At 46.5% G+C, this 27,177-nt stretch overlaps 1 protein-coding gene across 2 annotated transcripts in view; it reads left to right on the top strand.

Annotated features, from left to right (window-relative positions):
* DGKB (diacylglycerol kinase beta) overlaps positions 1–27,177 on the top strand; it is a 2,237,541-nt gene that overhangs the window by 2,060,274 nt on the left and 150,090 nt on the right. For both annotated transcript variants that reach the window (XM_069211796.1, XM_069211795.1), the window contains one exon: positions 12,607–12,667. In XM_069211796.1, the coding sequence (XP_069067897.1) occupies positions 12,607–12,667 (61 nt within the window). The remainder of the gene's footprint in view (positions 1–12,606; positions 12,668–27,177) is intronic.

The raw sequence follows: 27,177 nt of genomic DNA, 5'->3' as shown, positions 1-27,177 counted from the left end.
ACTATCCTGGGGAGTACAAAGCCACAGTCTCTCAAGTCTCTACAGTGGGTGGGTTGCCCACTGTTCAATCCTGGGGAGTGCAAAGCCACAGTCTCTCAAGTCTCTACAATGGGTGGGTTGCCCACTGTACTATCCTGGGGAGTGCAAAGCCACAGTCTCTCAAGTCTCTACAGTGGGTGGTTTGCCCACAGTACTATCCTGGGGAGTGCAAAGCCACAGTCTCAAAAGTCTCTACAGTGGGTGGTTTGCCCACTGTACTATCCTGGGGAGTGCAAAGCCACAGTCTCAAAAGTCTCTACAGTGGGTGGTTTTCCCACTGTTCAATCCTGGGGAGTGCAAAGCCACAGTCTCTCAAGTCTCTACAGTGGGTGGTTTGCCCACTGTACTATCCTGGGGAGTGCAAAACCACAGTCTCAAAAGTCTCTACAGTGGGTGGGTTGCCCACTGTTCAATCCTGGGGAGTGCAAAGCCACAGTCTCACAAGTCCATACAGTGGGTGGTCTGCCCACTGTTCTATCCTGGGTAGTGCAAAGCCACAGTCTCTCAGGTAGATGCATGTCTCCACTGGTTCTGGAGGGGGACTGGTGCCCAGAGTGCTTCATCCTGGCATGGACAGACGGAGTGGATGCATGTCTCCACTGGTTCTGGAGGGGGACTGGTGCCCAGAGTGCTTCATCCTGTGAAGGATTGAGGTAGTGGATGCATGTCTCCACTGGTTCTGGAGGGGGACTGGTGCCCAGAGTGCTTCATCCTGGCAAGGACAGACGGAGTGGATGCATGTCTCCACTGGTTCTGGAGGGGGACTGGTGCCCAGAGTGCTTTATCCTGCCAAGGACAGACGGAGTGGATGCATGTCTCCACTGGTTCTGGAGGGGGACTCGTGCCCAGAGTGCTTTATCCTGTGAAGGATGGAGGTAGTGGATGCATGTCTCCAATGGTTCTGGAGGGGGACTGGTGCCCAGAGTGCATCACTCACCCCGTGACGGTCCCAGTTGCGTAGGTGCCCCTGCCGCTCATGGGCTAGCGGTGTTTGAGCTAGGCGGTGCCCTGTTCAGCGGTGCTTGAGCTTGGCGGTGCCCTGTTCAGCGGTGCTTGAGTTGGCGGTGCCCTGTTCAGCGGTGCTTGAACTAAGCGGTGCCCTGTTCAGCGGTGCTTCAGTTGGCGGTGCTTTGTTCAGCGGTGCTTGAGCTAGGCGGTGCCCTGTTCAGCGGTGCTTGAGCTTGGCAGTGCCCTGTTCAGCGGTGCTTCAGTTGGCGGTGCCCTGTTCAGCAGTGCTTGAGCTAGGCGGTGCCCTGTTCAGCGGTGCTTCAGTTGGCGGTGCCCTGTTCAGCGGTGCTTGAGCTAGGCGGTGGCCTGTTCAGCGGTGCTTGAGCTTGGCGGTGCCCTGTTCAACGGTGCTTCAGTTGGCGGTGCCCTGTTCAGCGGTGCTTGAGCTAGGCGGTGCCCTGTTCAGCGGTGCTTCAGTTGGCGGTGCCCTGTTCAGCAGTGCTTGAACTAGGCGGTGCCCTGTTCAGCGGTGCTTGAGCTTGGCGGTGCCCTGTTCAGCGGTGCTTCAGTTGGCGGTGCCCTGTTCAGCAGTGCTTGAGCTAGGCGGTGCCCTGTTCAGCGGTGCTTCAGTTGGCGGTGCCCTGTTCAGCGGTGCTTGAGCTAGGCGGTGCCCTGTTCAGCGGTGCTTGAGCTTGGCGGTGCCCTTTTCAGCGGTGCTTCAGTTGGCGGTGCCCTGTTCAGCGGTGCTTGAGCTAGGTGGTGCCCTGTTCAGCGGTGCTTCAGTTGGCGGTGCCCTGTTCAGCGGTGCTTGAGCTTGGCGCTGCCCTGTTCAGCGGTGCTTCAGTTGGCGGTGCCCTGTTCAGAGGTGCTTCAGTTGGCGGTGCCCTGTTCAGCGGTGCTTGAGCTAGGCGGTGCCCTGTTCAGCGATGCTTGAGCTTGGCGGTGCCCTGTTCAGCGGTGCTTCAGTTGGCGGTGCCCTGTTCAGCGGTGCTTGAGCTAGGCGGTGCCCTGTTCAGCGGTGCTTCAGTTGGCGGTGCCCTGTTCAGCGGTGCTTGAGCTAGGCGGTGCCCTGTTCAGCGGTGCTTGAGGTTGGCGGTGCCCTGTTCAGAGGTGCTTGAGCTAGGAGGTGCCCTGTTCAGCGGTGCTTGAGTTTGGCGGTCTTCATTGGGCAGCTGGGCTGTGGCTGGCGGTCCTTCATTGGGCAGCTGGGCTGTGGCTGGCGGGGCCCTCCTGGGCAGCTGGGCTGTGGCTGGCGGGGCCCTCCTGGCCAGCTGGGCTGTGGCGGTTGGGGCCCTCCTGGGCAGCTGGGCTGTGGCTGGTGGGGCCCTCCTGGGCAGCTGGGCTGTGGCTGGCGGGGCCCTCCTGGGCAGCTGGGCTGTGGCTGGTGGGGTCCTCCTGTGCAGCGAGGATGGGGCTGACGCTGGCCTCCTGTGCAGCGAGGATGGGGCTGGCGGGACCCTCCTGGGCAGCGGGGATGATGGCGGTCTTCTCCGCCGTGCTGCTCCTCCCAGACTTGACGGCTTTCCTGTGGCCCTTCCTCACCTTGGGAGGAGTCACAGCTGAGTCCACACTCCCACCGGGACCCCTGCGAGCGGCTTGGGTGGCTCGAGTCTTCCCCCTCTCCCGCCGGGCACTGGCCAACTTCTGGTGCTTCACAGGGGGGGACTGGCTGTGCTGTGGCTCCGTGCCACACTGGCTGTCCTGCTGGCCGGTGCACTCCACATACCTGTGACCACAGGCACCACTGGTCCTGGAGATGTTGTGGCTGAGGTGCAAGTTCGGGACCTATGAGTTGGTTGGGGGGGTGGGGGTGGGAAATAGGTTAAGGTTGGCCAGGAAAAGTTGTTTGGACACACTGGGACGGGTAGCTGGAGGGGGTTTGGGAGTGGAGGAAGAGGTGGTGGTTGTAGGAGGTGTACGTTTTGTGGCTTTGGGTGCAGGTGCATGCGCTGGAGGCTGTCATGAGGTGGATGGCTGTTGGGTGGGCGTGTGCCTGCGTTTGTGTATCTTCGGAGGGGGCGTCACAGAAACACTGGGAGAGGACACAGGGGACGTGTGTATGGTAGTGGGGTGGTGACTGCAAGTGAGCGGGGTGTGGTGATGGGTGTGCTGGTGCGGGACGTAGTGACTGTGGAGGTAGTGCATGCAGGTGTGAGTGTAGATGAGACTTGGAGGGAGGAGGGAAACGAGGAGGAGGGGGACACAGTGGAGGCAGTGGATGTTGGTGTGTCTGTATGTGTGTGCTGCTTGCGTGAGTATCTGTGGGATGTGTGGTGCCTATGTTTGCTTGAGCTTCCCTTGTGTGGTGAGGTGTGTGCAGGCTGGTCTGATGGTGTGCTTGGGATGGGCAGAGGTACAGGGGATTGGGTCTGGGTGGAGGAAGGTGGAGGGGGAGGCTAGACACAGGGACAATGGCTGCCATCAGTGCTGAGGCCAGAGTTTGAAAGGCTCGGTGAAGGGCCGCCTGACCAGAATGAATGCCCTCCAGGAATGCATTGGTTTGTTGCAACTGCCTTTCTACACCCTGGATGGCATTCAAAATGGTAGACTGCCCAACAGTGAGTGACCTGAGGAGGTCAATGGCCGCCTCACTGATGGCAGCAGGGGTGACTGGGGCAGGGCCTGAGGTGCCTGGGGCGAAGGTGATGCCCACCCTCCTGGATGAGCGGGCACGGGGCAAAGGCTGAGGGGCTGCTGGGAGGGCGGTGCTGGTAGGGGGGGTGGCGGCTGTACCTGTAGGTGCGGGGGGCACTGATGTTGCCGCCTCCACAAGGGAGATCCCATCGGAGGAGGAGTCCGTGTCGCTGGTTTCAGCTCCTGTCCCCGCCGTGGTGCTCCCCTCGCCCTCCGTCGCACTGGTGAATTCTGAGTCCGTAGTGTGGCCCTCCATGGCCATGTGGGATGCAGCTCCCTCGTGCTCCGGTGCCACTGCTCCTCCGCCTGATGATGCTAATGCACATAAGAACAGGGAGACCACAAAAAGGGGGGGGGGGAGAAGAAAGACATGTTGAGTGCATGGATTACCGCAACCGTTGGCGGACAAGACAGACACAGAAGCCCCCTGCACTACGTCGCGCTGTTGGGCTCTACAGTGCAATTCCTAGGAAATGGCCTACAAGGCTATCGACGACATCTGCACACCTAGATGACACAGGGGCATGAATAGCTGTACTTGGCACTCTACAGAGGTGGGGTGGGGGCCACAGGGCCATGCCTTACGGAGGGGCCTAGCCTATGGAACTCGCCCTGACCTAAGGAAACCCACAGCCCTCCTCCCCTACCTAGACACCTCCACTGCGTGCAAAATCAGCTGCATGAGAGTGTACTCACCCCCTTGTGTCTGCTGTGATGCCCTCAAGCGCCCATCCAACTCCGGGTAGGCCACCGACAGGATCCTGAACATCAGGGGGGTCATGGTTCGACGGGCACCCCTCCCACGTTGGGAGGCCATCCCCAGCTGAGCCTCCGCCGTCTTCTTGCTCCAGCGGCGAATGTCCTCCCATCTTTTACGGCAGTGGATGCTCCGTCTGTGATGGACCCCCAGGGTCCGGACGTCCTTGACGAAGGCACGCCAAATATCCTTCTTCTGGAGGGCGCTGACCTACATGAAATGTACAGGGGAAGAAGAGAAGTCATTACCAACTGCGCCATCAAAGTGATTGGCCCCCATCCCTACCCTTGACATGTGGCACATGCATTCACCGTCTTTCATGCACGCAGCACTCCTTCCTTCTTACATCCAGTCCTCTCCACACAGCCATAGCCCATACAACATGCTCCATGTGTACTTACCTGTTGGTCTGGAGGACCGTAGAGTAGCGTGTACTGGGGGAGGACCCCATCGACGAGCTTCTCCAACTCCTCCGAAGTGAAGGCAGGGGCCCTTTCCCCAGATGCACGAGCCATTGTCTCTTCCAGACCGAGGTCACAGCAGCACTTGCAGTGTAGGTCCTCTCCTGTCGAAGATCAGGTATTGAGTGATTATACAGATAGAAAATGGCGGTCACATCCGCGGCGGTGCGTACCTTCACCGCCGGCGTATATCGTCATTGGCTCCTGGGACCCATAGGGTCCAATGTTAACCAATGCAGCATTGCGCCGCGGTCTTCGACCACCTACCGCGACGGTGTACAACGCCAGCGCAGTTACCTCACATCCCATTGTCCCACTTTAGAGGTCAGGCAGCCACCATTTCAGGGGCCCACATGGCTTCATTTTTAAGTGCGTCACACATACCTAGGCCTAGACTCAACACACATACAGGCCACTTTTTGGATTATGATTCGTGTTCTGTGTAAGCTGTGGGTACGTACCTCTGAGTTGTTTGACTCTGTGCTCGCTGTTGTCCTTCATAGGCACCGTCCGCTGGGACATGTGAGGAGATGGTGGAATCCTCCGGTGTACCGACCTCTGGTGGACCTGTTGACAATAGAGGAAAGAAATTTGATTATCACCTACAGGTTTGACCGTGCCACAATCCATGAACTGTGTACCCAGTTGGAGCCAGACCTGATATCAGCAATCCGCCATCCCACAGGAATCCCCCCTCAAGTGTAGGTGCTATCAGTGCTCCATTTCCTTTCAAGTGGGTCTTTTCAAACAACTTTGGCCATGGCATCAGGGATGTCCCAGCCTATGTTTTAAAACGTATTGTCCAGAGTGTTGTCTGCCCTGCTGAAACACATGCAGAGCTACATGGTTTTCCCTCAGGTGGAGGATGTGCCTACAGTGAAAGGTGACTTCTATGCCCTTGGACATATCCCCAACATCATAGGTGCCATTGATGGGACCCATGTGGCTTTGGTCCCCCCTCGCAGGAGTGAACAGGTGTACAGAAACCGGAAGAGTTATCATTCCATGAATGTACAGATGGTATGTTTGGCAGACCAGTACATCTCCCATGTGAATGCCATGTTCCCTGGCTCAGTGCATGACGCCTACATCATGCGGAATAGCAGCATCCCTTATGTGATGGGTAAACTCCAGAGGCACCGTGTGTGGCTATTAGGTGACTCTGGTTACCCCAACCTGTCATGGCTCCTGACCCCAGTGAGGAATCCCAGGACAAGGGCAGAGGAACGCTACAATGAGGCCCATGGGCGAACTAGGAGAGTGATCGAGCGGACCTTCGGCCTCCTGAAGGCCAGGTTCAGGTGTCTGCATATGACAGGTGGATACCTATTCTACTCACCAAAGAAGGTGTGCCAGATCATCGTGGCCTGCTGTATGCTTCACAACTTGGCTTTGCGACAACAGGTGCCTTTTCTGCAGGAGGATGGTCCAGATGGCAGTGTTGTGGCAGCTGTGGAGCCTGTGGACAGTGATGAGGATGAAGCAGAGGAAGAAGCCATGCAGAACAGGGACTCAGTCATCCAGCAATATTTCCAGTGAAACACAGGTGAGAATACATTCCTGCCTACTACATGTACTTTTACACTTCTACCTCCATCCTGTCTGTCGATTTGACCCAGTGTATGGTGACTGAGTTGTCACTTTCCCTTACGGTTTTTACAGGTGTGGGTCCCAACGTGTCTCATCTGCTTAAATTTCTCATGGACTAGAGCTGTGTGACATAGGTATGTTGACATTGTTATTTCAAGAACATTTTGTCACTGTAATTGCAAATACACTATTTCAAAATCACAGACAGACTGCAGATCTTTTGGTGCTTTAGGTGTGTTATTTGAATACAAAATATTGGAGGGGGAAGTTAAATGGTGAGGGGTGATGGCGGAGGAGTGTCCATGGCAGAGTCCAGTCTATTAGTGTCACAGGTGCATTGCCCATATGGGCATAGGAAGTGGAGCTGGGGCAGTTTCAATATGGACAGGATGACAAAGTGGGACAGTGGGATGACAATCAGGGTGGTCTCATTTCTTGGCGGGGGTCTTGGCATTGCGCTCTGTCTTGTTCCTGGATCTCAGGGACCGTTTGCGTGGTGGTTCTCCCTCTGCAGGGGGTCGGGTGCTGGTGTGGTGGTCCTGTGGCGGGGCGTCCTGTCCACAAGCACCGGCGGAGGTGGTGGGCAGTTCATCGTCCATGCTAGTGTCAGGGGCCCCTTGTAGTGCCACAGTGTCCCTCCTGGTGTTGAGTAGTTCCTTCAGCACCCCTACGATGGTGCCCAGGGCGGAGCTGATGGTTCTGAGTTCCTCCCTGAACCCCAAATCCTGTTCCTCCTGCAGGCGCTGGGTCTCCTGAAACTTGGCCAGTACCGTTGCCATCGTCTCCTGGGAGTGGTGGTATGCTCCCATGATGGAGGAGAGGGCCTCCTGGAGAGTGGGTTCCCTTGGCCTGTCTGCCCCCTGTCGCACAGCAGCCCTCCCAGTTCCCCTGTGTTCCTGGGCCTCCATCCCCTGGACCGCGTGCCCACTGCCACTGCCCCCAGGTCCCTGTTGTTGTTGGGGTGGTGGGTATTCCTGGGTTCCCTGTAGTGGTAGACACACAGCTGATTGACGTGTCCTGGGGACGGAGATATGGGCCCACTGGGTGGGTGCTGTGCTGGTGTTTCCTGAGGGGGGAAGGTCTGTGGTGGCCTGTGTCTGTGTGAGGGGAACCGACTGTCCCGAGGCCCCCGATGGTCCGGGCTGGTCATCTAGATCCAGGTGGACAGAGGTGCTGTCATCACTGTGGGCCTCTTCTGTGGGTGGAGTGGACATGTCTGAACCCTCCTGTCTTGTGACGTTGGGTAGTGGTCCTGCAGGGGTGTAAAGGCATGATTATTGCATCTGTGTGTGTCATGGTATGCAATGGGTGGGTGACCGTGTACCCCAGTGTTGGCATTCCTGTGTGTGAGCTTGTGTGATGATGGTTTAGGGGGTGTATGGGTATGTGCAGTGGGCATGCTTTAGTGATGGGTGTCCATGTGTTGTTGTTGCATGCAGGGCTTGGTGTTGGGATGTGTGGTTTGTGATATTGGTACATTTTTGAGGAGTTGGAGTGATAGGGCTGGGGGCGAGGGTGGGGGTATGTGCTGGCATGCAGGTTGGGTGGGGGATGAAATAGTGAGAGATATGACTTACCAGAGTCCATTCCTCCTGCTACTCCTGCGAGGCCCTCAGGATGCAGAATCGCCAAGACCTGCTCCTCCCATATTGTTAGTTGTGGGGGAGGAGGTGGGGGTCCGCCGCCAGTCCGCTGAACCGCCTGGTGGTGTCTTGAGACCACGGAACGCACCTTCCCCCGTAGGTCGTTCCACCTCTTCCTGATGTCCTCCCGATTTCTTGGGTGTTGTCCCACTGCGTTGACCCTGTCGACTATTCTTCGCCATAGCTCCATCTTCCTTGCAATGGAGGTGTGCTGCACCTGTGATCCAAATAGCTGTGGCCCTACCCAGACGATTTCCTCCACCATGACCCTGAGCTCCTCCTCCGAGAACCTGGGCTGTCTTTGCCGTGCCATGGTGTGATGTAGGTGATGTGTGGGGTGGTGTGTGTGGTGATAAGTGTGGTGATATGTAGTGGGGTGTGGTGTTTTTTGTGTGGAAGTTGTGTGGGTGATGGTGTTGTGTGCCTGTGGATGCTCGTTTGTTGATGGTGGTGTCTCTCTCTGGCCTTCGTTCGTTTTTTGGGTCATAGGGGTTTGTGGGTGATGGGGGTGTGTGTTTTATATTGTATTGGGTGTGTGGGAGTGGTGTGTGTATGTGTATCAGGTGTGTGTATTTCGGATTGTCCAATGTGGTGGTGTTTTGGAGATGTGTGTGTATTTTGTGCGCGGCGGTGTGTACCGCCAATGGTATACCGCGGTTGAAAGACCGCCGCGTGGATTCGTGTGTCGTGATAGTGTGGGCGTATTTCTGTTGGCGTGACGGTGTCGGTTTTGTTTTCGCCAGTTTCACACTGACCTTTGGTGTGGCGGACTTGTGTGGGTGTCTGAATTTTGTTGGATTCCGTGATGTGGGTCATAATAGCTGTGGTGGAATTCCGCGGCCGCGGCGGTATGGTGGCGGTCTTCAGCACGGCGGTAAGCGGCTTTTACCGCCAATGTTGTGATGAGGGCCTTATTTTTTATGGGAGGCCAGTACAGCCTTCCCCGCCATACCAGGATCCACCACCTCCCCAGGCTAAATGAAGCACTGGAGGGGGGCCATGCGGCCCTCCTTTTGGAGCCATACATGGGCCTGGGGACCGCCACCCCCCAGGGCTGGCTCCTGCTATGTGCCGGGTGCCCACCTCAGGACATAGCTGTATGTTCTAACTTGACGGGAGCTTTGACAGCTCCCACCAAGTCAGAGCAAACTCTCCACTTTCAGTGGGCGATAGTTGTCAAATTGGAAGTGGAGGCTTCATTTCTTTACCTCTCCACAGAGATGCAGGCAGGGAAAGAGATGAAACGATTCCTCTTGCACACAGGGAGCTGCATGTTTAGCAGCTCCCTGTGTGCAATAGCAACATGAGGCAGGGAGCTGGCTGGGACCACAGGGGCCTTGAGGCTCCCCCCATGGCCCAGTTGCACAATGGGTACCTTGGAGGGCATCCAGGAGACATGTCCGGCCACTGGGGGATGGGGTCCCTGGGGCTGAAATAGGCCATGGGAGGGGGGCCACACACCCTTCTTTTATTGAATGAAGGCCAGGGCTCAGAGGATGAGGTCCCCGGTGCCAAAATCAGCCAGGGAGGGGGGCAGCATGGCCCTCCTATTCTATTATTTGCATTGATTGGAGACATTATCTGAAAGCCTGAATGCATCGTTGATCTAGTGGAGTGCATTCTGTATGTATCTGTGACGAGTGGGTTCTTTCTTTTCTTCTTCTGGTGAGTCCATGGGGCTCCCTTTAAATTTCTATGAGAATGCAAATGTGCAAATCTCACAGAAGCTCTGCCCGATTGGCCTCCCACCGTCTAACTTAGCAATTTGCAAAGGTCTTCTCCCTTTTGCCAGGATGATGGACAACTTACCAAAGGGCCCCCTTTGTGCATTTCCCACCTATTGTTGTGGCATGTTCTTGAGGAATAAGAGGACATCTCCACAAAACAAAGAAGCACTTGCGTCATCTAGGTAACAGGAAGGACTCTGGTTTGGTGGAGATTTTCATTATTGTAGTCTCATTGGCCTCTCTATAAGAGGATTCATGCTATCACATATTTCTAGATAAAGATGCACCAGGAACAATCATATTGCCAAAACGCATACAAGGTGTAGTATAGAATATGCACTGGACATTTACTCAAGGAGGCAGGAAGAACTCCACTTTGCTAGATATCTTGTGCAAAACTGTTTTGGTTAAAAGTAGTACCCTATCCCTCCAATTGGTCAATAACGCCACATACATTTGTTCATCCTCCCTACATTCCAACTTTCTAGAGATGGTATAGCAAGTAGCATCCTCCAATTGTCTTCTACCCTCCTTTAAGTAAATATCCTTTGACATGACCACAATATAATATTTAATAATAATATTTTTTAATAATAATTGTAATAATTGGATGAATAATGTGATCATGATTTTTATTTAATGGAAGACAGATCAGGACAATTTTGTTTAGAGTTATGTTTATGATGTATAATACGAAACACTGATCATGCTCCTGTTAAATTTTAACTTACCCATACTACAGGATCATGAGGACTTTAGCTTTGTAGTGCATATAGCATTAGATCAGACATTGTACTTCCATACTATATGATGACGATTTACATATATTTAAGAATGGAAGACAACATGCATTACTTTTTCCTATTATAGATAATGAATGGTAGTTTGTATGAATTTCATAAAATACTGTTCCAAGATGGCACCCACGTTACCGACGTTACATTGGTCCTTTCATAGTTTCTAGTTTGTTTATATTTGTTTGGTAACTTTACTCCCGTTACCCGTGAAAAAGGTCCACTTGGACCGAAACATGTCGGGAGAGACCTGGAATAAACCAATTTTTGCACGCACAGGAATTCTTTCCTTTGGAAGGTGTGTTTATGATTGTGAGGGCAGCTGGAGCCTTGCTCGAATCACCTCATCAATAGTCCCAGTGAATACCGGCACCTTTGGTGATTTACTGTACATATATATATATATATAGATATATATATATATATATATATATATATATATATATATATATATATATATATATATATATATATTTATATATATATATATATATATTTATATATATATAATCCAAATGCAATTTGGAATTAATTTTTCAACATCGAAATGCAATTTGTGATTAATTTGAATTGCTCTGTTTCAAGTAGCAATAATAATCAACAATATAGCTGGAAATTATTTAATGTTCATCAGTCACCAACCACTATTGTGTTTGGTATTACCGATGGATTGGAAATTAATTCATGAGTAATAGTAAACATTTATAATATCAACTCAGCCCAAGTGGGCAAAAAGAGTAAATCCTTTCAAATTTTTTCCGACTCAAGATTTCACATGTTAACTTGTGAAGTGAGCATTATTAAAAGATCCATTTTTTATCAGAGAGGCAGGTTTTCAATTTGTAGATCTGCTCGAAAACAAAATTAGTAAACAAACGGTTCATTTTTGTGCCATTGTGATCGTTTTAATCAAAGATGTGCGCCTGTCACGATAAATACCACTTAATACACATCAAATGAAAGTAAATGCTTTTGCCTAATTAATATTTAATTTCTAATGGTCTTTTTGTCTATGATCTTTTGGTAAACTTTCTTTATACTCACAATCAAGCCCCAGTGGATGGAAAATATTAATCTATGTCCAAGGCATTGGTGTATCAATATGCAATGGAACATTTTTCAAGTGTCCAGTGTTCAGGTGAAGACTGTAAATCTATGATTTAAACTAGTTGTATGTCCACTGTACAAAGGTAAAGGCTAGAAAGAACATTGTTCATTACTGATTGTTGTACTGTCACATTTAAACCATTTGGCATGCATGTGTCATGGTCAATTACATATTCTGACTCTAATTTTCGTACTTTATCTAGTTAATGTCCCCCTGTCCTATATATTTGTACTCTGCCTATTTTGGAAACAAATTAAGGACCTGATTTAGATATTGGCGGAGGGGATACTACGTCACAATGGTGATGGATATACCGTCCTCCAAAATCGAAATCCCTTTACATCCAATGGATATCCGCCAATATCTAAATCAGACCGTAGGTGTTAAACTATAGAATATAGAATAGGTTGCATCATTGAATCTTATTGCCATGACATGTTTTCAGTTGCGTTTTCTGACCTTACAGCTGATACTTCCACTGTACTGTTTGGGACATGGCCATGAGAATGTAAACTGCAAAATCAGTTATACAGTTACAATTGTTTGCTTAACATGCTAGTCCTACATTTCGTATACATTTGTATCAGTATTGTTTCTGCAGGAAATGCATTAGTGTAACATTTAAAACAATTGTTGAGTTGTAACCAAGTACCACTAAGATGTTTTTATAGATAACTGTGTAGCAAATGTTCTAGAATTTGATTTTCGGAATGTCTTTGAAGGATTGTCCTGTTTCTTATGACCTATTGTTGTATCACCGTTTAGCACATTCTAGCACTAGATAGTATCAATTCTTGTGTTCTCATATTTTCGCAAGATTTTTTCTGACCTTTGTTTGGATTTATTGACTCATAAAGAGAGCTTGTCAAAAATTCCCTAAATATATTTTCATCTATGTTCTACAGGACTAATAAGCCATTGCCAATGCAGATTGATGGGGAACCATGGATGCAGACTGCTTGCACAGTGAGTTTTGCGCAGTTTGGCAATGTAATTTTTGACCAGTTACCTAGATGTGTTTTAGTGTTTAAGTTGTGCTAGTGTTTTCTGGTGTTTGGCATCTATTTCCTAACAACAGCACTTTCATAGTCTACCACGATATCATACTGTCTGATTAATCTGAAATGCCCACATCAAACAATAATACCTGCACATCCAGGCCATTTTTACAGTTTCGGGTGACTGGAAAGCATCCAAGCTGTCACGTTTGAAGGAGCGCCATGGTTAGTGGATAGCACTGGTACAGGCATTTGGTACTGCAGGCAGGAGCAGTCGGTGGTGCAAACTACAGTAGCCTTCTCAGACATACCTAGGGTACTGGTACTTACTTTTTTTACAAATTAAACACTGGTATGATTGCCATCAGTAACAACCATTTTCAATGTAACGGGGCTCGCATTTGCTCGAGTTGGAGCTATTTGCGTTGTAAACTCCTAACCTAACTTTTATTTGCACACAAATTAAAAGAAAAAAAACACAGCGCGATCGCGCTATGTAAAATGCAGCGCGATCTCGCTGAAATTGAAAATGAAAAAACAGAGCGCGTTCGCGCTATGTAAACCCCAGCGCAATCCGCTGTGGGGAAAATGAGCAGATAAAGTAGTCCAGAAACCAGGCTCAAAACATCGAGCCTCGTATGTTTCCAGTAGTTTACCGGTGCTGTGTAGACGGGCTGAACACCGGAAAAGGCATGACGTATGCATGCCTTTCACAAATGAAAGCAAGCAGATTTTAAAGAGCAAGCCCAGGAACCAATGAAAGAGACTGACGTGACCTGGGCGTGGTTTGAAGCCCAAAAAGAGATTACTTTATGGACGGAGCGCATTGCGCTCGCCCATAAAAATGAAGACACAAACACTGTAAAATGTGTACTTTAGACAAGATCTCTCTGTTTATTCTTGAAAGTATTATGGGTCTGGTTTGCTAAGTTGCTATATATTTTGAAAATGTATGCTTCCTATTGTTACCAAATGATTTGCATAGATTTTGTGCTTTTTAAAGGATTCTTTTAAGTCTCCAAGACTTCTTGTAAAAATCTATGCAAATCAGGGCATTTTATGGTTACTCCTATAGACCTCTTTTTATTCTTGTGAATTATCCACAGGGGACACTCTACACAGACGTAGGCTTAGGAGACATATTTTTTTTCTAGACGGATAAATGCCTTAAGTCAGACCACCATTACATATGGAGGTATCACATATATTTTCTTTTGGTTAAAATGAAATAAATGTGTGTTTCCAGGGTATGAATGTCACGGTAATATGTTTTTGAATAGCTACAAAGTTAACCTCTTTTCCCCTGCAGTGCTGTTCACGCTTAAGCCATTATAACTTTTTTCTACAAAAAGGGGGGAGCAATTGACTGTGCCTGGAGAGCAGCTTCTCCTGGAGAAGACATCCCTGGTAGCTAGTGGGAGGATCCCTGTTGTGAGACAGGCCTCCTGTGATAAACAGGAATCTGATTAGAAAGAAGAGAGTCTTACCTTTTCAATGATACCTTTCACATGGAGATTGGTGCTCTGGGGACTGAGATATACTCTTGAGCACTGATCACACTGAAAGCAGCTGGAGCCTTTAGACTCTGGGCTGCTTCAGTTAAACTATCAGTGATGTGAGCGTGCATCTCAGTATGCAAGGGAATATCTTCCCACTACAAATTCTTTGTGAACACTTATATCTCCACCCTAAAGCTACATCTAGGATAGAAGTGTATTTTTGCATGAAAGTGAAATATTCAGTCAGAAAGATGAGAATTTATCATTCTATGAATCAGTATTTTTAAATTCCAACTCCAGGTAAAGCTTTTGCATACCAAAATGAATGAAAGGTATACAAACCTTTGCACATTTTACAGATAACTGCATAATTGGTCCCTTAAATTACCACTTGGGTTTACCTATATTATTGATGTGGGTCATAAGATTAAATGAACTTGAAAGAAGTTCAACAAAGGTGTGGTGACTAAATATGACTAAACAACTATTGCATGGGTAACAATCATCTGATATGGTGGATAAAAAAGAATAGAGCATTTAAGAAACACTGTATGTCCTGAAAACCTTGTCAATCAGGTTTACAGAAGGTAGGTGCATATTTTAGACTGCTAGGAATTCACAAAACGTTTCCAGGTCATGTCAATAAACCTGAATAAGTGGCAGATCTCCATGCATAATAATAGTACATATAAGAAGTGGTATAAAGAAAGTGTAGTTTTGATCAATACAGTTGCAATTGGCTTTTATGTGGTTTTCATATTTTGCCTTTATTTGGATGGGCTATTCCACAAAGGCCACTGCACTTTATGGATTGTTACAATGTGCATTTGGTAACAAACCCAGTAGACCTGCAGAAGCAGCATGACTAGTATCTTGTAATTCAAAGTCTGTGTATGTCCTTAGATGAATTTACTTTATTGATGTGATATTTAACTGACAGTAAAGGGCTTTTTTTCTTGGGAAGTACATCCGTTTTCTTACAGGTGCACCAAAAATAATGGCCATCGTGAAAATTATCTACCATGCAAAATTGCAATGAACTGCTTATTCCTTCTAAATTTACCACCTACAATACAAACTTTATCATCTTACTCTTTTTTATAACACTACTTTTTGAAGCTATAGATTAATGCTGCTGATGTATTCTGTTCAGCATAGGAACCTTATTCACAACTTTCTCCCTAGGATAGCTGGAAGCAGCTTACAAAAATATGCCCAACTATTACCAAACATTTGCCTTATCAAGAAGCTACAGCAATTGCCTTTGTCACTGCATATTTAAGAAAATTAAATCTATTGACTCTGCAGATGGTTGTTTTCAGTGAAAAATAAATTGAGGGGAACAAACTCACCTGCTAATATTTTTCTTTTTTTCTTCATGGGGAATATATGGGGAATATATTTTCCCTGGACAAAGCCCTCTTCTTACACTCCAGCAATGTGGGGTATGTTTCTTTTCCAAGCTGGAAAATTATTTATCCATCTTGTTGACAGGAGAAAATGCTTTTCAACCTTCTCCATGGTGGTAGAAGTTCAGAAAATTGCTTCAAATACCCATCCATATCTAAGAATGACCACACTCCAGCCATAGATTTTCTCACACCGACAAATTTGTGTGAGTAAATCCATTCATAGGAGTATGTCTGACATCTGTGAAAAACAAACTTTTTTACACTTATAAAAAAAGTTACACATGTAAGTAGGACTTCCATGTGCAAATAGCTTTGTGAATAGGAACATATGCGATTAATTTTAATAATAACAAATCATTAGTATTAAAACCATAGGACACATTTCCTATTGGAAAGGAAAGGTAGGAACCCTCTGAGTGCCCCTTCCCTTAGGGATTTTGTGCTAACTTGAACATTGGTAAATTAGAATTTTTTCTTGACCACAGGAATGATAGTGTACTTCATATATTCAGAAAGCGTCACTGTCCTCAATTATTTAGAGCAGATTCACATCAATGCAAAATATTAAAAGGAAAAACGACTTTCAAAATGAAAATGTAAAACATAAAAAAAACAAATAAATAGTGAATCTTAGGAATTGCTAAACAATTATCCAAGACTGTCAGAGTTTCTGGGTAAAGATGGCACACAACTAAGGAGGTTCCTGCACCAAATTATAACATTAAATATATTATTTGTATAACTATAACTTGTTAGTTTCTTTCTGATTCACATTTATGTGACAACGATCGGTATTTTCATGCATACAAACGACTTTATTAGTCATATATTGCTAGAAAAGTACATTCTGAACTGAAATGAAACAATTGAAATGTCTGTGTTCACAGCTTCAACTTTGCAAATGTTTGGGAACCACAGCCTTGGAATGACTATATATATAATAATAACTTAGACCCTCATTTTGAATTATGTACCACTTCTGATGAGAATGGAAACACCTGTTTCTGTTGAAATCAAAATACACTTGCTGACATAATTGGTGCTATAATTCCTACCACTTTCTGATAAATACTGATGAAATGCGCACACTGAAAAAGTGTTTGGAGTGTTGGGATAAACAATTCTTGTGGTTATTTCCTATGATTATTTCCTTTTCTGAGCACAAAATAAATGAGGAGGCAATACAGCACTGAGATGTTAACTCCATTAAAGCTGTTTAAATAGGGCAGTCTAGCGTTTTTCAATGATCAACTTCCTCAGTACTGTATCACAATATTTATAAACAATGGCTATCACAGTCAATAAAATTACAACTGTTTTCTTTTGTGTAATGTCATAGCCCACACTTAGGTGATCTCAGAATGTGAACAGTTTAGTTTTGTGAGTGAAATTCTTTGAACAAGTGGGTAGGCATTAACCACTAACCTTTGAATTATTTTATGTAAAAAAGTAAACCCTTCACGAAATGAGAGATCTGTATCTTTTGGAATTTTTCCATATTAACAGAATGTTAACATATCTGAATAAATTTGTGAAAGGAGTTCAAATTGTGAACCCATCAAAATATCACAAGGAATGAAATGTTAATGATCCTAGTCTGACGGATCACTAAACGTATGTTCAAATCATATTTGGCATGTGATACCTTTGGATGTTTCTTTAACCTGGTAAAGTGTTTTTCTCACTACGCACACCTGCAATATTTATTCATTATTATCATAGTCTAAGAATAGAAGATTTGCCTTTGACAACATAAATTGGCCTCCTCAGTAATCTACATACCCTCCTCTTGAGAATCATTCAATATTATTGTTGTGCAGCAAAAGAGCTCTATAACTTTGCGATCTCATAGTTTCATACCAACTCTCAGTTGAAAACCATGTTTTCTCTGTCTTTCGCATTATACTAGGGGTGGGTGGAACTTGCGGTGTTTCACTCTTTCATACTTATGCAGAGTCACATAAAAACTCTGTGAGATTCTGCAAAGTTACACCCACCCCTAGATTTCTGCAGGGGAATGATCCTGCTTGACCTCCAGCCCATGACATACATGCAAGGGAGCGAAAGACCCCAGTTATGGGTCTCAGGTGTCAACTTATCAGAACACAGCAGCTCTACAGCGTTCCATGCTTAGCGCTGTACCGCTTTCTACATTGTTGTGGGTTTCCACCGGTTCACCTATTACACATTTTACCCAAAAAATGGAACATAGTTGGACTTATGCAAAGATGCCCTTTCCTTTCAAATTACACATGCAGGGAGTTGAACACAAACCCGATGAATGAGCCATGCAGCCTGTCTTCACTATGCACAGGACAGGCACACGGTGGTGCATAGCACTCATACATCACATTGTGGTCAGATCATGCAGCTCTCTAGCACATGAAGAAGTCCACCTGAGCACTCCCACTGCTGCCGAGATAAATGTCTATGCTTGGCCTGTTACTAGTTGCTGGAAGCTGTGAGTTTGCCTCCGTGAAGCCCTCTGTGTGGCTGTTGCTGCTGCTGCACAATCATCACACATGTACTGGTGCCAAGAGGAGGTGGCAGCTGGTCACAGAGAGCTGCAGCCTTAGTGTATTTGACTTCCTGCCCAGGGTGTTCTGGGCTCCCAATCCTGGTGTGTGTCCTCCTGAGCTGCCGGCGTGCTCCGAGGACTACTCCTGTGTCCCACTCTCCCGAGCTCCTGCCTCTCCCAGGACCATTACCTTACCCGTACTGAACAGCCACAGCTCCTCACAGCTCCCCGCTGCACACCTATACTGATGTCACATACAGTCTACCAATAACAGCCCAGCTGTGAGGTGAGGTTGAAATATCCCATGGAGCCAGACTCTTACAATCGCTCACCCCTTTAATAAAGCTTGCATTGCAACTGCATGCTCATTGTTCAGCAAACTCATAGGAGGTGGCAAAAAGCAATGCAACCCAGTACAGAGAGTGCCCACTGTCATGAATGACAGTGCCATCCCACAGACACAAAATGAACAGTGCATGCTGCACATGTACTTTCTTGTAATCTCTACTCTCGAATTAGAGGTGGCTGGTAAACTCCACCATATGACGAGTGGCAACAGTTTTGCCAAACTTTATGCTCCAAGTGGAGCGATGAGAAGCTAAACTCTGCAAACTCCACTGATGGAGTGGAGTTTACCGCCCACCCCTAATTCATACTGTCTATTCTCAGCACAAATGATAGAATGACTAGGTTATACTGCACCTGAGTAGTGTTCTGTGGGGATGTACATAGTGGGTTGGCAGTACCAGGTGTGACATTATTTCTTCATTACTATGGTCAATTTAAAATGAGGACCTTTCAAATGTCTTCAAGGAAATATGGGGATGGGCTAAAATTCATGTGGAAAAACATAGCATCAGAAGGCTTACACCACAAGATACAGCGGCTACTATTTTAAAAACATTGAAAACAGTATAATAGCCTGAAAAGGCTTGAAGCAGTACAAAAAGTATATAAAAAGTCCGAACTGAATTGTACAGAGTTAAACAAAATTGTGGTGTACACAGCTTGGTCCTCATTCAAAAAGAACTTTTGAGGTAAAACCTACAGAAGAGCTTCACTGAGATAATTGCCCATTAGTGGGAAAAGGCAATTTTAGGTTGTTTAGGGAGATTATCAATGAATGAATTATCAATGAATTTCTAATTTGTTATTTTTGTAAGCAATTATTTTTTTTACTGCCTCTTGTTTCATAAATTTGTTTTGTAATACAGTGCTACAACTTCTGTTGCAGTAGCAGTACCACAGTATTCAGTAAAGTGAAAAGCATACAACGAGGGTGGTGATGTGCCTTTTACTGGAGAATTAAGACTTGCTTAGTTGTGAAATTGCTACATTTACTCTTTTTAAGGAGAGTGTTTGTTGTCCCTTGTTTATAATGTTATGCTGAGCAACCTACAGGAGGTTTTGGCTGTCTCATGAACAGTTGCGCTGCCACAGCACATATCTGAACGCTTGTTTTCCCTGTTTGAACTCAAGTTTATAGAGTAAAATTCCCATTTCTTCTGAGATAATACATGAACTTGAGACAGCATGAGATGAAAACGGTCAGCAGTCATTGACTTTGTTTCCAGGCTGTGCTGTCTGTAACACATACATTAACTCGGAGAAATTGTAGGCCAGATTTACAAGGAACTGGCACAGCACAGCGCTATGCCAAAATTCACACTGCCACACTGTGTCAGTTTTGAAATGTAGGGATGCACCGTATTTACAAAAATACTGGGAACCCCGTGTTTCCCCTAGCACTGGTGCTAAATTTAGCTGCCAACCCAGCCATCCTTGCACCATAGTGCAAGGGTGTCTGCATTGAAGGGAATGATTTTTTATGTGGAGGAACAAGTCCCTTCCTGCACATAAATAATTTACAATGGTGATTTGGCACTTCTATGTGTGCAGAATGCAGCACACATAGAAGGAGCAAATCATCATTATCGAATGATTGTTTATGTGCAAGAAGGGACACCTTGTATGACTTACTTTTATCTACTCTACTGTGCACCCAGCAACAATGGCCATAAGAACCAGACTCTCATCAATGTGCTCATAGCAACAGCAACAACTAGAGATGTGCAAGGCAAACCACAAACATGGAAAGGTTCACACCATGCTTAGCACCCGAGCAGGATCTAGGCAAGGAGTAGTAGCCAATACCCAGGGCCCACACCAGTGCAATTCCATGCCCAACATTGTTCCAACAACTGAGCAACATCAAGATGGCAACTGCAGAAGGGAAGTGGCCCAAAATACACAAAGCCACAGTTGCAGTGGAGCAGGGAACCAAAGAAAGCAAGCTGAGATGCAGACCACAATAAACACAAAGCAGAGGGCTCCGAGTGGGAAACCTGAAAGGTCCACAACCCCAGAAGGTGAAGCACAGAGAGGACCTTCAACAGACCTCAGAGACATAACAGAGGGTGCTTGAAACAAGCAGACCCAGGCCACAAAGTAACCAAGAAGAACTTCCACTACAAACCAAATCATGTGGCCAACTGCCTGTTCCCGAAGATTGCCACTGGTGAGCTAAGTTAGCAAGAAAGACAGAAAAGAGGTAGAAAACAACCTTCCTTATGGACTTTTATTGATCAAACAGCAGAATTGGAGGTGTAAGACTTACTGAAAAAGGAGGAATGAATGGAAAAGGTCCTTAATATAAGCTGTGTAATTCCAGTAAGGGGAATGCCTGTTATAAAAAAATTGACATTTATGATGATAGGGGGGAGACCCAATTGGAAATTGAATTATTTAATCTTTGTTAGAAAATTTGAATCATGTTTTGCAGTACAAGACATGTTTTCAATTAATATCAAAGGAAACTGGCAAAAGATTAGTTACTTCCTCCAAAAGGATCAGAGCAAAGGTCTTATTTATAAATTTGGATATTATATAGGATGCACATAATCAAGGTGAGCCCATAGCATTTGAGTCACATTCAATACGGATAACTGATAGAGTTAGGACTTCCCTCTAGCATAACTAGCCATTTGTTTTGTCTACTGACAGCAAGTTACCTGCAAATGTTCTGTTTTTAACATTGAAAATGCACTGAAAAGTTTACTCCATTTATTTCTGGGGTGTTGGTGGTGAACATCTCTTTTCCAGGGCTGGACAAATAGAGACCTAGAGCTTGGGTGAGTGAGATAGACACATGTACAGTATACAAGGATTATGCTTAGCATTGTCTGCGAGAAGTATAATGAACACAGTACCAACAGGACTAAAATGTATATCACACTTAGAGGGTCATTATGAGTTTGGCTTACAGAAAATGCCATCTGCCAAACACCCGCGGTCAGGTTGCCAGCAGTGCGGCCACCTTCCTGCAGGCCCCATTAGGAATTTCCCACTGAGTCAGCGGATGGAAACAGTGTTTCTGCCCTACTGGCCCAGCGGGAAACAATGTTTCTGCCCGCTGGCCCAATGAGAAACAGACTACAACATTGACGCCGGCTCATAATTGAGCAATGCTGCAGTGCGTAGGGTGCACCAGCACCTATCACGCTGTACACTGTCTGCAAAGCAGACAATGAACAGTGCAATGGGCTGCCCATGGGGGGCCCCGCACTGCTCATGCCAAGTGCATGGGCAGTGCGGGGGCCCTCCTGGGGCTCCCTGCAGCCCATCTCTGCCAGCCTTTACATGGCAGTGTTACTGCCATGTAAAAGTTGGTGGAGAGGAGATTCGTGATCCCCGGGGCAGTGCATGTGCATCACTGCCCTGTTGGATTAGGACCACCAGCGCCGCCAGTCCCTCCTGTGGAGGAAAACTGGCAGTGCTGGCGGTCCCACCAAGGTGCAACCGCCATGGCCATAATGTGGCAGTCAGAACACCGCCGTGACCGGCAAGGTCATAATGAGGCCCAAAATGTCTCCATTAATTGAAATATGTATGTCACAACTACATAGAAATAAACCATAATATACTTTGTAAACACGGGAAGAGCATTGTTTTGTGTATTTTTGGAGGGTCAGGTTTAAAATCATGGTTAACAATGATGTCCAAAAGTTTGGGAAAACGCTAAAAAACCCTAACAAGCTAAAAAAAAAACATGATCTCTCAAGACAGTGATTATTGAATAAGTTATCAAGGGCAATCCGTGCATGGTTATTTAATCTTACATAAACCCCAAAGCTCTGTTGAATCACTCCCTGGTAAATGTGAAGTTGCCATTGGATCCAGGGACATCATTTAGAGGTTATCAGGGGTCGCAGCTGTGACTCCTAAAAAACCTTTGCAACCCCTGGCGCTGTCCTGGTCACCCCTAAAAGGGCCAAAATGAGAAAGAACGACTGGAACATTTCTTTGGCAAATATGACCCCAGTCTGCAGTTTTCTCACCCTCGCATCACTCTTACATTGTATTTGTTGTAATTGTTTCAGAGCATTGAAGAATGGAAAGCAAAAGGGTGCTTGCACTAATCTTTATTCAAGGAATTGCAGCTGTCTCATTTACACTCTAAAAACGCAAACAAATAACACCAGTTCAAATTCAAAGAACTGCAGTGCAGCAAAACCTTTACAAATAGTCAGAGTAAGTAGCTTCAATAAATTACACCACCCTGAAGTATAAAGAATCTAAAACTTACGCTCCGTGAAACAGTATGCAAAATGTGGGATACACACCTCAACAGGTCTTAAAAAAACACCTGCACAATAGAGTTTTTTCTATGGTACATTTTGCTTAGAAAATTGCCCATTGCATTTTTTGGCTGCACCTTTGGCATATTGGCGGTCATTCCACCAGGCGGGAACCGCCAATCGGCCGCCATGCGGCCAAAAGACCGCTGCCGGGATTCCAACATTCCCGCTGGGCCAGCGGGCGCTAACCAAGTTAGCGCCCGCCGGCCCAGCGGGAATGAGGCCGCAACACAGAAGCCGGCTCCGAATGGAGCCGGCGGTGTTGCGGCCGTGCGACGGGTGCAATTGCACCCGTCGCGCTTTTCACTGTCTGCTAGGCAGACAGTGAAAAGCTAGACGGGGCCCTGTTAGGGGACCCCTGCACTGCCCATGCCAGGGGCATGGGCAGTGCAGGGGCCCCCAGGGGCCCCAGGACACCCCTTACCGCCAGCCTCTTCCTGGCGGTGAAAACCGCCAGAAACAGGCTGGCGGTAAGGGGGTCAGAATCCCCAGGGCAGCGCTGCTTGCAGCGCTGCCCTGGCGGATTCGCCCAGCCGGGGCAAAAACGGCAGGAAACCGCCGGTCCCGGTTTTCCGACCACGGCTTTACCGCTGCGGTCAGAATGGGCTTGGAAGCACCGCCAGCCTGTTGGCGGTGCTTCCGTCATTCTGCGCCCTGGCGGTCCAAGACCGCCAGGGTCAAAATGACCCCCATAATGTAATACCCCCACCCCTGGCTAATATTGTTTTTTTTACTTGCTTTCCTAATATTTTGCTAATTTCATCATCTTACAAATTAGCTGAGAGAGCACTTTTTATATATGGTGAGTGGGGCTGAAGATCACATGCAACCAGGTCATAGGACATCATCCGTCAATACTCATATCATGTCACAACGCGTGATGTTATTAGGGTCAAAGGGTATGTCTAGGAAATTGGGTAACTTGTTCAGGGAGGGATACCCTAATCAAGCGGCACCATAATTCTTGTCAGAGTGAAAGGCAATTAAACCCCAAATTAATCTGTGCTTAACCCTCTGGTAGCTTGGCACAAAATCAGTCAGACCTAACTTGGAGGCAATGCGTAAAGTACTTATGCAGCACACAAACAGAAAAAATGTGAAAACACAACAAAAATCCCACACCGATTAAGAAACAAAAAGTTACATGTAATAACAAATTTCACACCAAAACAAGAATGGTCCAATTAGCAGAACAGGATTTATGCAATTTTAAAGCTTTTCGAGTTTGGGAAGAAAAATAGTGCTTAAATGCACAAGAGCCCACAGTGGTTATCTGGTTGCGTCGGACAATGACATAGTCCAAAGGTAAGGATGACCATGATTGGGCATGGACCAGATATAGGGACCTAATTAGACTCGCTGAACAAAGTACTTTAAATCCTGGTTTCAGAGCATTGTGAGGACCTGCATCGAGGATGTGTCATTTAATGGTGAGTCAGGTTGCAATGCAAAGTCCTGAATCTGGGATGTGCAGCAGCAGTCCTGTGGTGCTGCAGGATGTCATGCAAGATCATGTGTTGAGGAGACATCAAGCAGCTGTGGTTCCAAAAAGCTGTGGGGTCCTGCGTTGGGATGAGTCATACAGCACCATTTCTGATGTGAGTCTGCAAGATCACCACACTGTGTCATTGCCCTGAGGGGCAAGACTCACAGCAGGAAGAGTCCAAAGGCTGGGTTCAAGGTGGGAAGAGTCCTGTATGTCCCTGAGGCTCTGATCAGGAGGCCAGACAACTAATCCTTGGAGTCACTCAGTTGGTCGTGGGTTTCAAAATGCAAGTTGGGTCCTTCTTATTTAGGCAGCAGGGTAGCAGAGTAAAGGGCAACAGCATAGGAGTCGTTCTTGCACCATAGCAGCACACCAGTCCTTCTGAGTCTTCCACAGGTCTAAAGGTGTACTGAAGAGTTGGGTATCAGGGTAGAATATTTATACTTGATGCCATCTTTGAAATAGGATAAGGTTCGGGAGGTTTCAAGCCTCAAAGGTGTTTCGAATTCCCTGACTCCCTGCCCTGGCCCAAACCTTTCTGGGGCACAAAAAAACTAGTGTAACACCCTTTGTGAGTGTGCTGAGGCAGAGCCTTTGTGATGTGCAAGTGTGGTAGGTGACATCTCCTCCCCCTATCAAGTCCTGCCAACACATACCCCCCCCCCTTTGTTTCACTGCCTGGGAGCAATACACAAAGACCAACTGCCAGCTACACTTAGTCATGTGACCCAGGATACAGGCTGCAGGCACCAAAATGTTGGGATAAGAAAGAGCCAACGTTCTAAGAGCAACATTTTCAGAATTGTGATTTAAAATCCATCTTTACCATTAATGAGGGTTTTAAATTACAATTCTTTAGAGATCAAACTCATCTTTCCTACCTGCTCTGTATTGAAAGTTATCACTTGTTAAATGTAATAAGGTAACACAGTGTTATCCTATGGAAGGGGCAGGCCGTTCAGAGCTGAAACATCAATTTAAGATTGTTTTGACAAACAAGACATGTAAAACTTAAAAGTACATGTCCAACTTTTTAAATAAATTGCACCCTGCCCTATGGGCTGTTTAGGTCCTACCCTAGGGGTGACATATGTATTAAAAATTATGATTTTAGCCTGGCCAAAGGTTTATTTTGCCAGGTTGAAATGGCAGTTTAAAACTGCACAAACAGGCTGCATTATCAGGCCTGAGACATGTTTAATGGGCCACTAGAAGCATTTATTTATAGGCCCTGGGTATAAGTAGTGCCACTTTACTAAGGTCTTGCAAGTAATTTAAATGTGCCAATTGGGTGTACGCCAGTTCCACCATGGTTTAAAGTAGAGAGAACAAGTACTTTCACATTGGTTAACAGTGGTAAACCACACAGAGTCCTAAAATCAACAAAACTGAATTCAGAAAAAACAGGAGGAAGGCATAAAGTTTGGGTGAAGTCCACCCTAAGGCTAACAGGTCTAACAGTGAGTAATATCATGTCTGCTACACTTGACATTTTGGTAAATCAATGCCCATGATTAGATCCAAGGAAACATCAACCCAGATTTGAAAAACAAGAGATTACTACTATTACAGACATGCTGGAATCCAACAATGGGTGAGCACATAATAATCTCTGGATTTTGTTCCAGGATCTACACCAACTCTTATCAGGATCTCAGCAGCAGCTATCAGGCATATCAGAAACACACATTTTGGGTTTTCAGAGGAGATTTCAGTTAAAAGCAGCCAAAATCTCCTTGTGAAAGACTGTGAGAAACTATTCAGAAAGTGGCATGGAAACTCAGATTTCCACACACTATGGGGGTTATTCTAACTTTGGAGGAGTGTTAATCCGTCCCAAAAGTGACGGTAAAGTGACGGATATACCACCAGCCGTATTACGAGTTCCATAGGATATAATGGACTCGTAATACGGCTGGTGGTAAATCCGTCACTTTTCCGTCACTTTTGGGACGGATTAACACCTCCTCCAAAGTTAGAATAACCCCCTATTTCTCAAAATTTTTTAATCCTTGTGATTTTCCAGATTTTGCATTTACAGCCACTCATAACTGAGGCTGTGATGTATATAAGGCTTTCAAAATGTATTTGCCAGCTAATAATAAAGGAACTCGAAAATCAACATGTCCACAGTTGACATTAAGAGTAGATCTTAAACAATGTGGGAACATTTTTCTGGTAAAGGATTTACTGTAGGAAAATATATAAACAATTTTGCAAGGTAATCAGATCCCAGAGGCCCTTGATACGAGTCTGGCCGTTCTAGGACCGCCAGACTCGCGGTGACTATCAGACTGCCACCTATCCGGCAGTCCAACAGCCACATTATGACCGTGGCGAAAGCGCCACGGTCCGACCACTGGCACTGCCATGGGCAGTGCAGGGGCCCCAGGGGCAGCCCTGTCATGCTTTTCACTGCCTGAAACTCCCCAACACTGCCGCCAGCTGGCCCAGCGAGAAACTCATAATAAAGCCAGTGGGCAGAAAACAGAATTGGCAGTCTTCCGACATATCGAGTTTGTTGGGCGGCCTCCGCCGCCTGCCAAACTCGTAATGAGGCCCAGAGTATGAATATGAAGTGATGTTGTAAAAATAATGGTGGTAAGCCTGAGAAAAAGGAAGGCAATAAGTAAATAACATTTATTAATATGATGTTTGCCAATTGTTTTATAAAGATTAAAATGTATTGTTCAACATTCTATGAAGCACGGAATAGAAATCAGGATTGTAAAGTGATACAATTCCGTGGATTCTGAAACTCCAAGCTTGCTTCAACAAGACACAGAAGAGCTAATTATGGCTCTAAAATGTAAGAAATGGAAAAGGAATTGGTGCAGAGACTGCCCAGATAAACTATGTAATATATGAAATTATCAAGTAACTGCTACCTTGTGGAATTCCCTGCAATGGATTCAAAAGCTGGCCA

The sequence above is a fragment of the Pleurodeles waltl genome, chromosome 10 (genome assembly GCF_031143425.1).
Source record: "Pleurodeles waltl isolate 20211129_DDA chromosome 10, aPleWal1.hap1.20221129, whole genome shotgun sequence".
Taxonomy (NCBI): Eukaryota; Metazoa; Chordata; class Amphibia; order Caudata; family Salamandridae; genus Pleurodeles; species Pleurodeles waltl.
The sequence above is the reverse complement of the archived record's forward strand: the minus strand, read 5'-3'. Positions and strand labels throughout refer to the sequence as shown.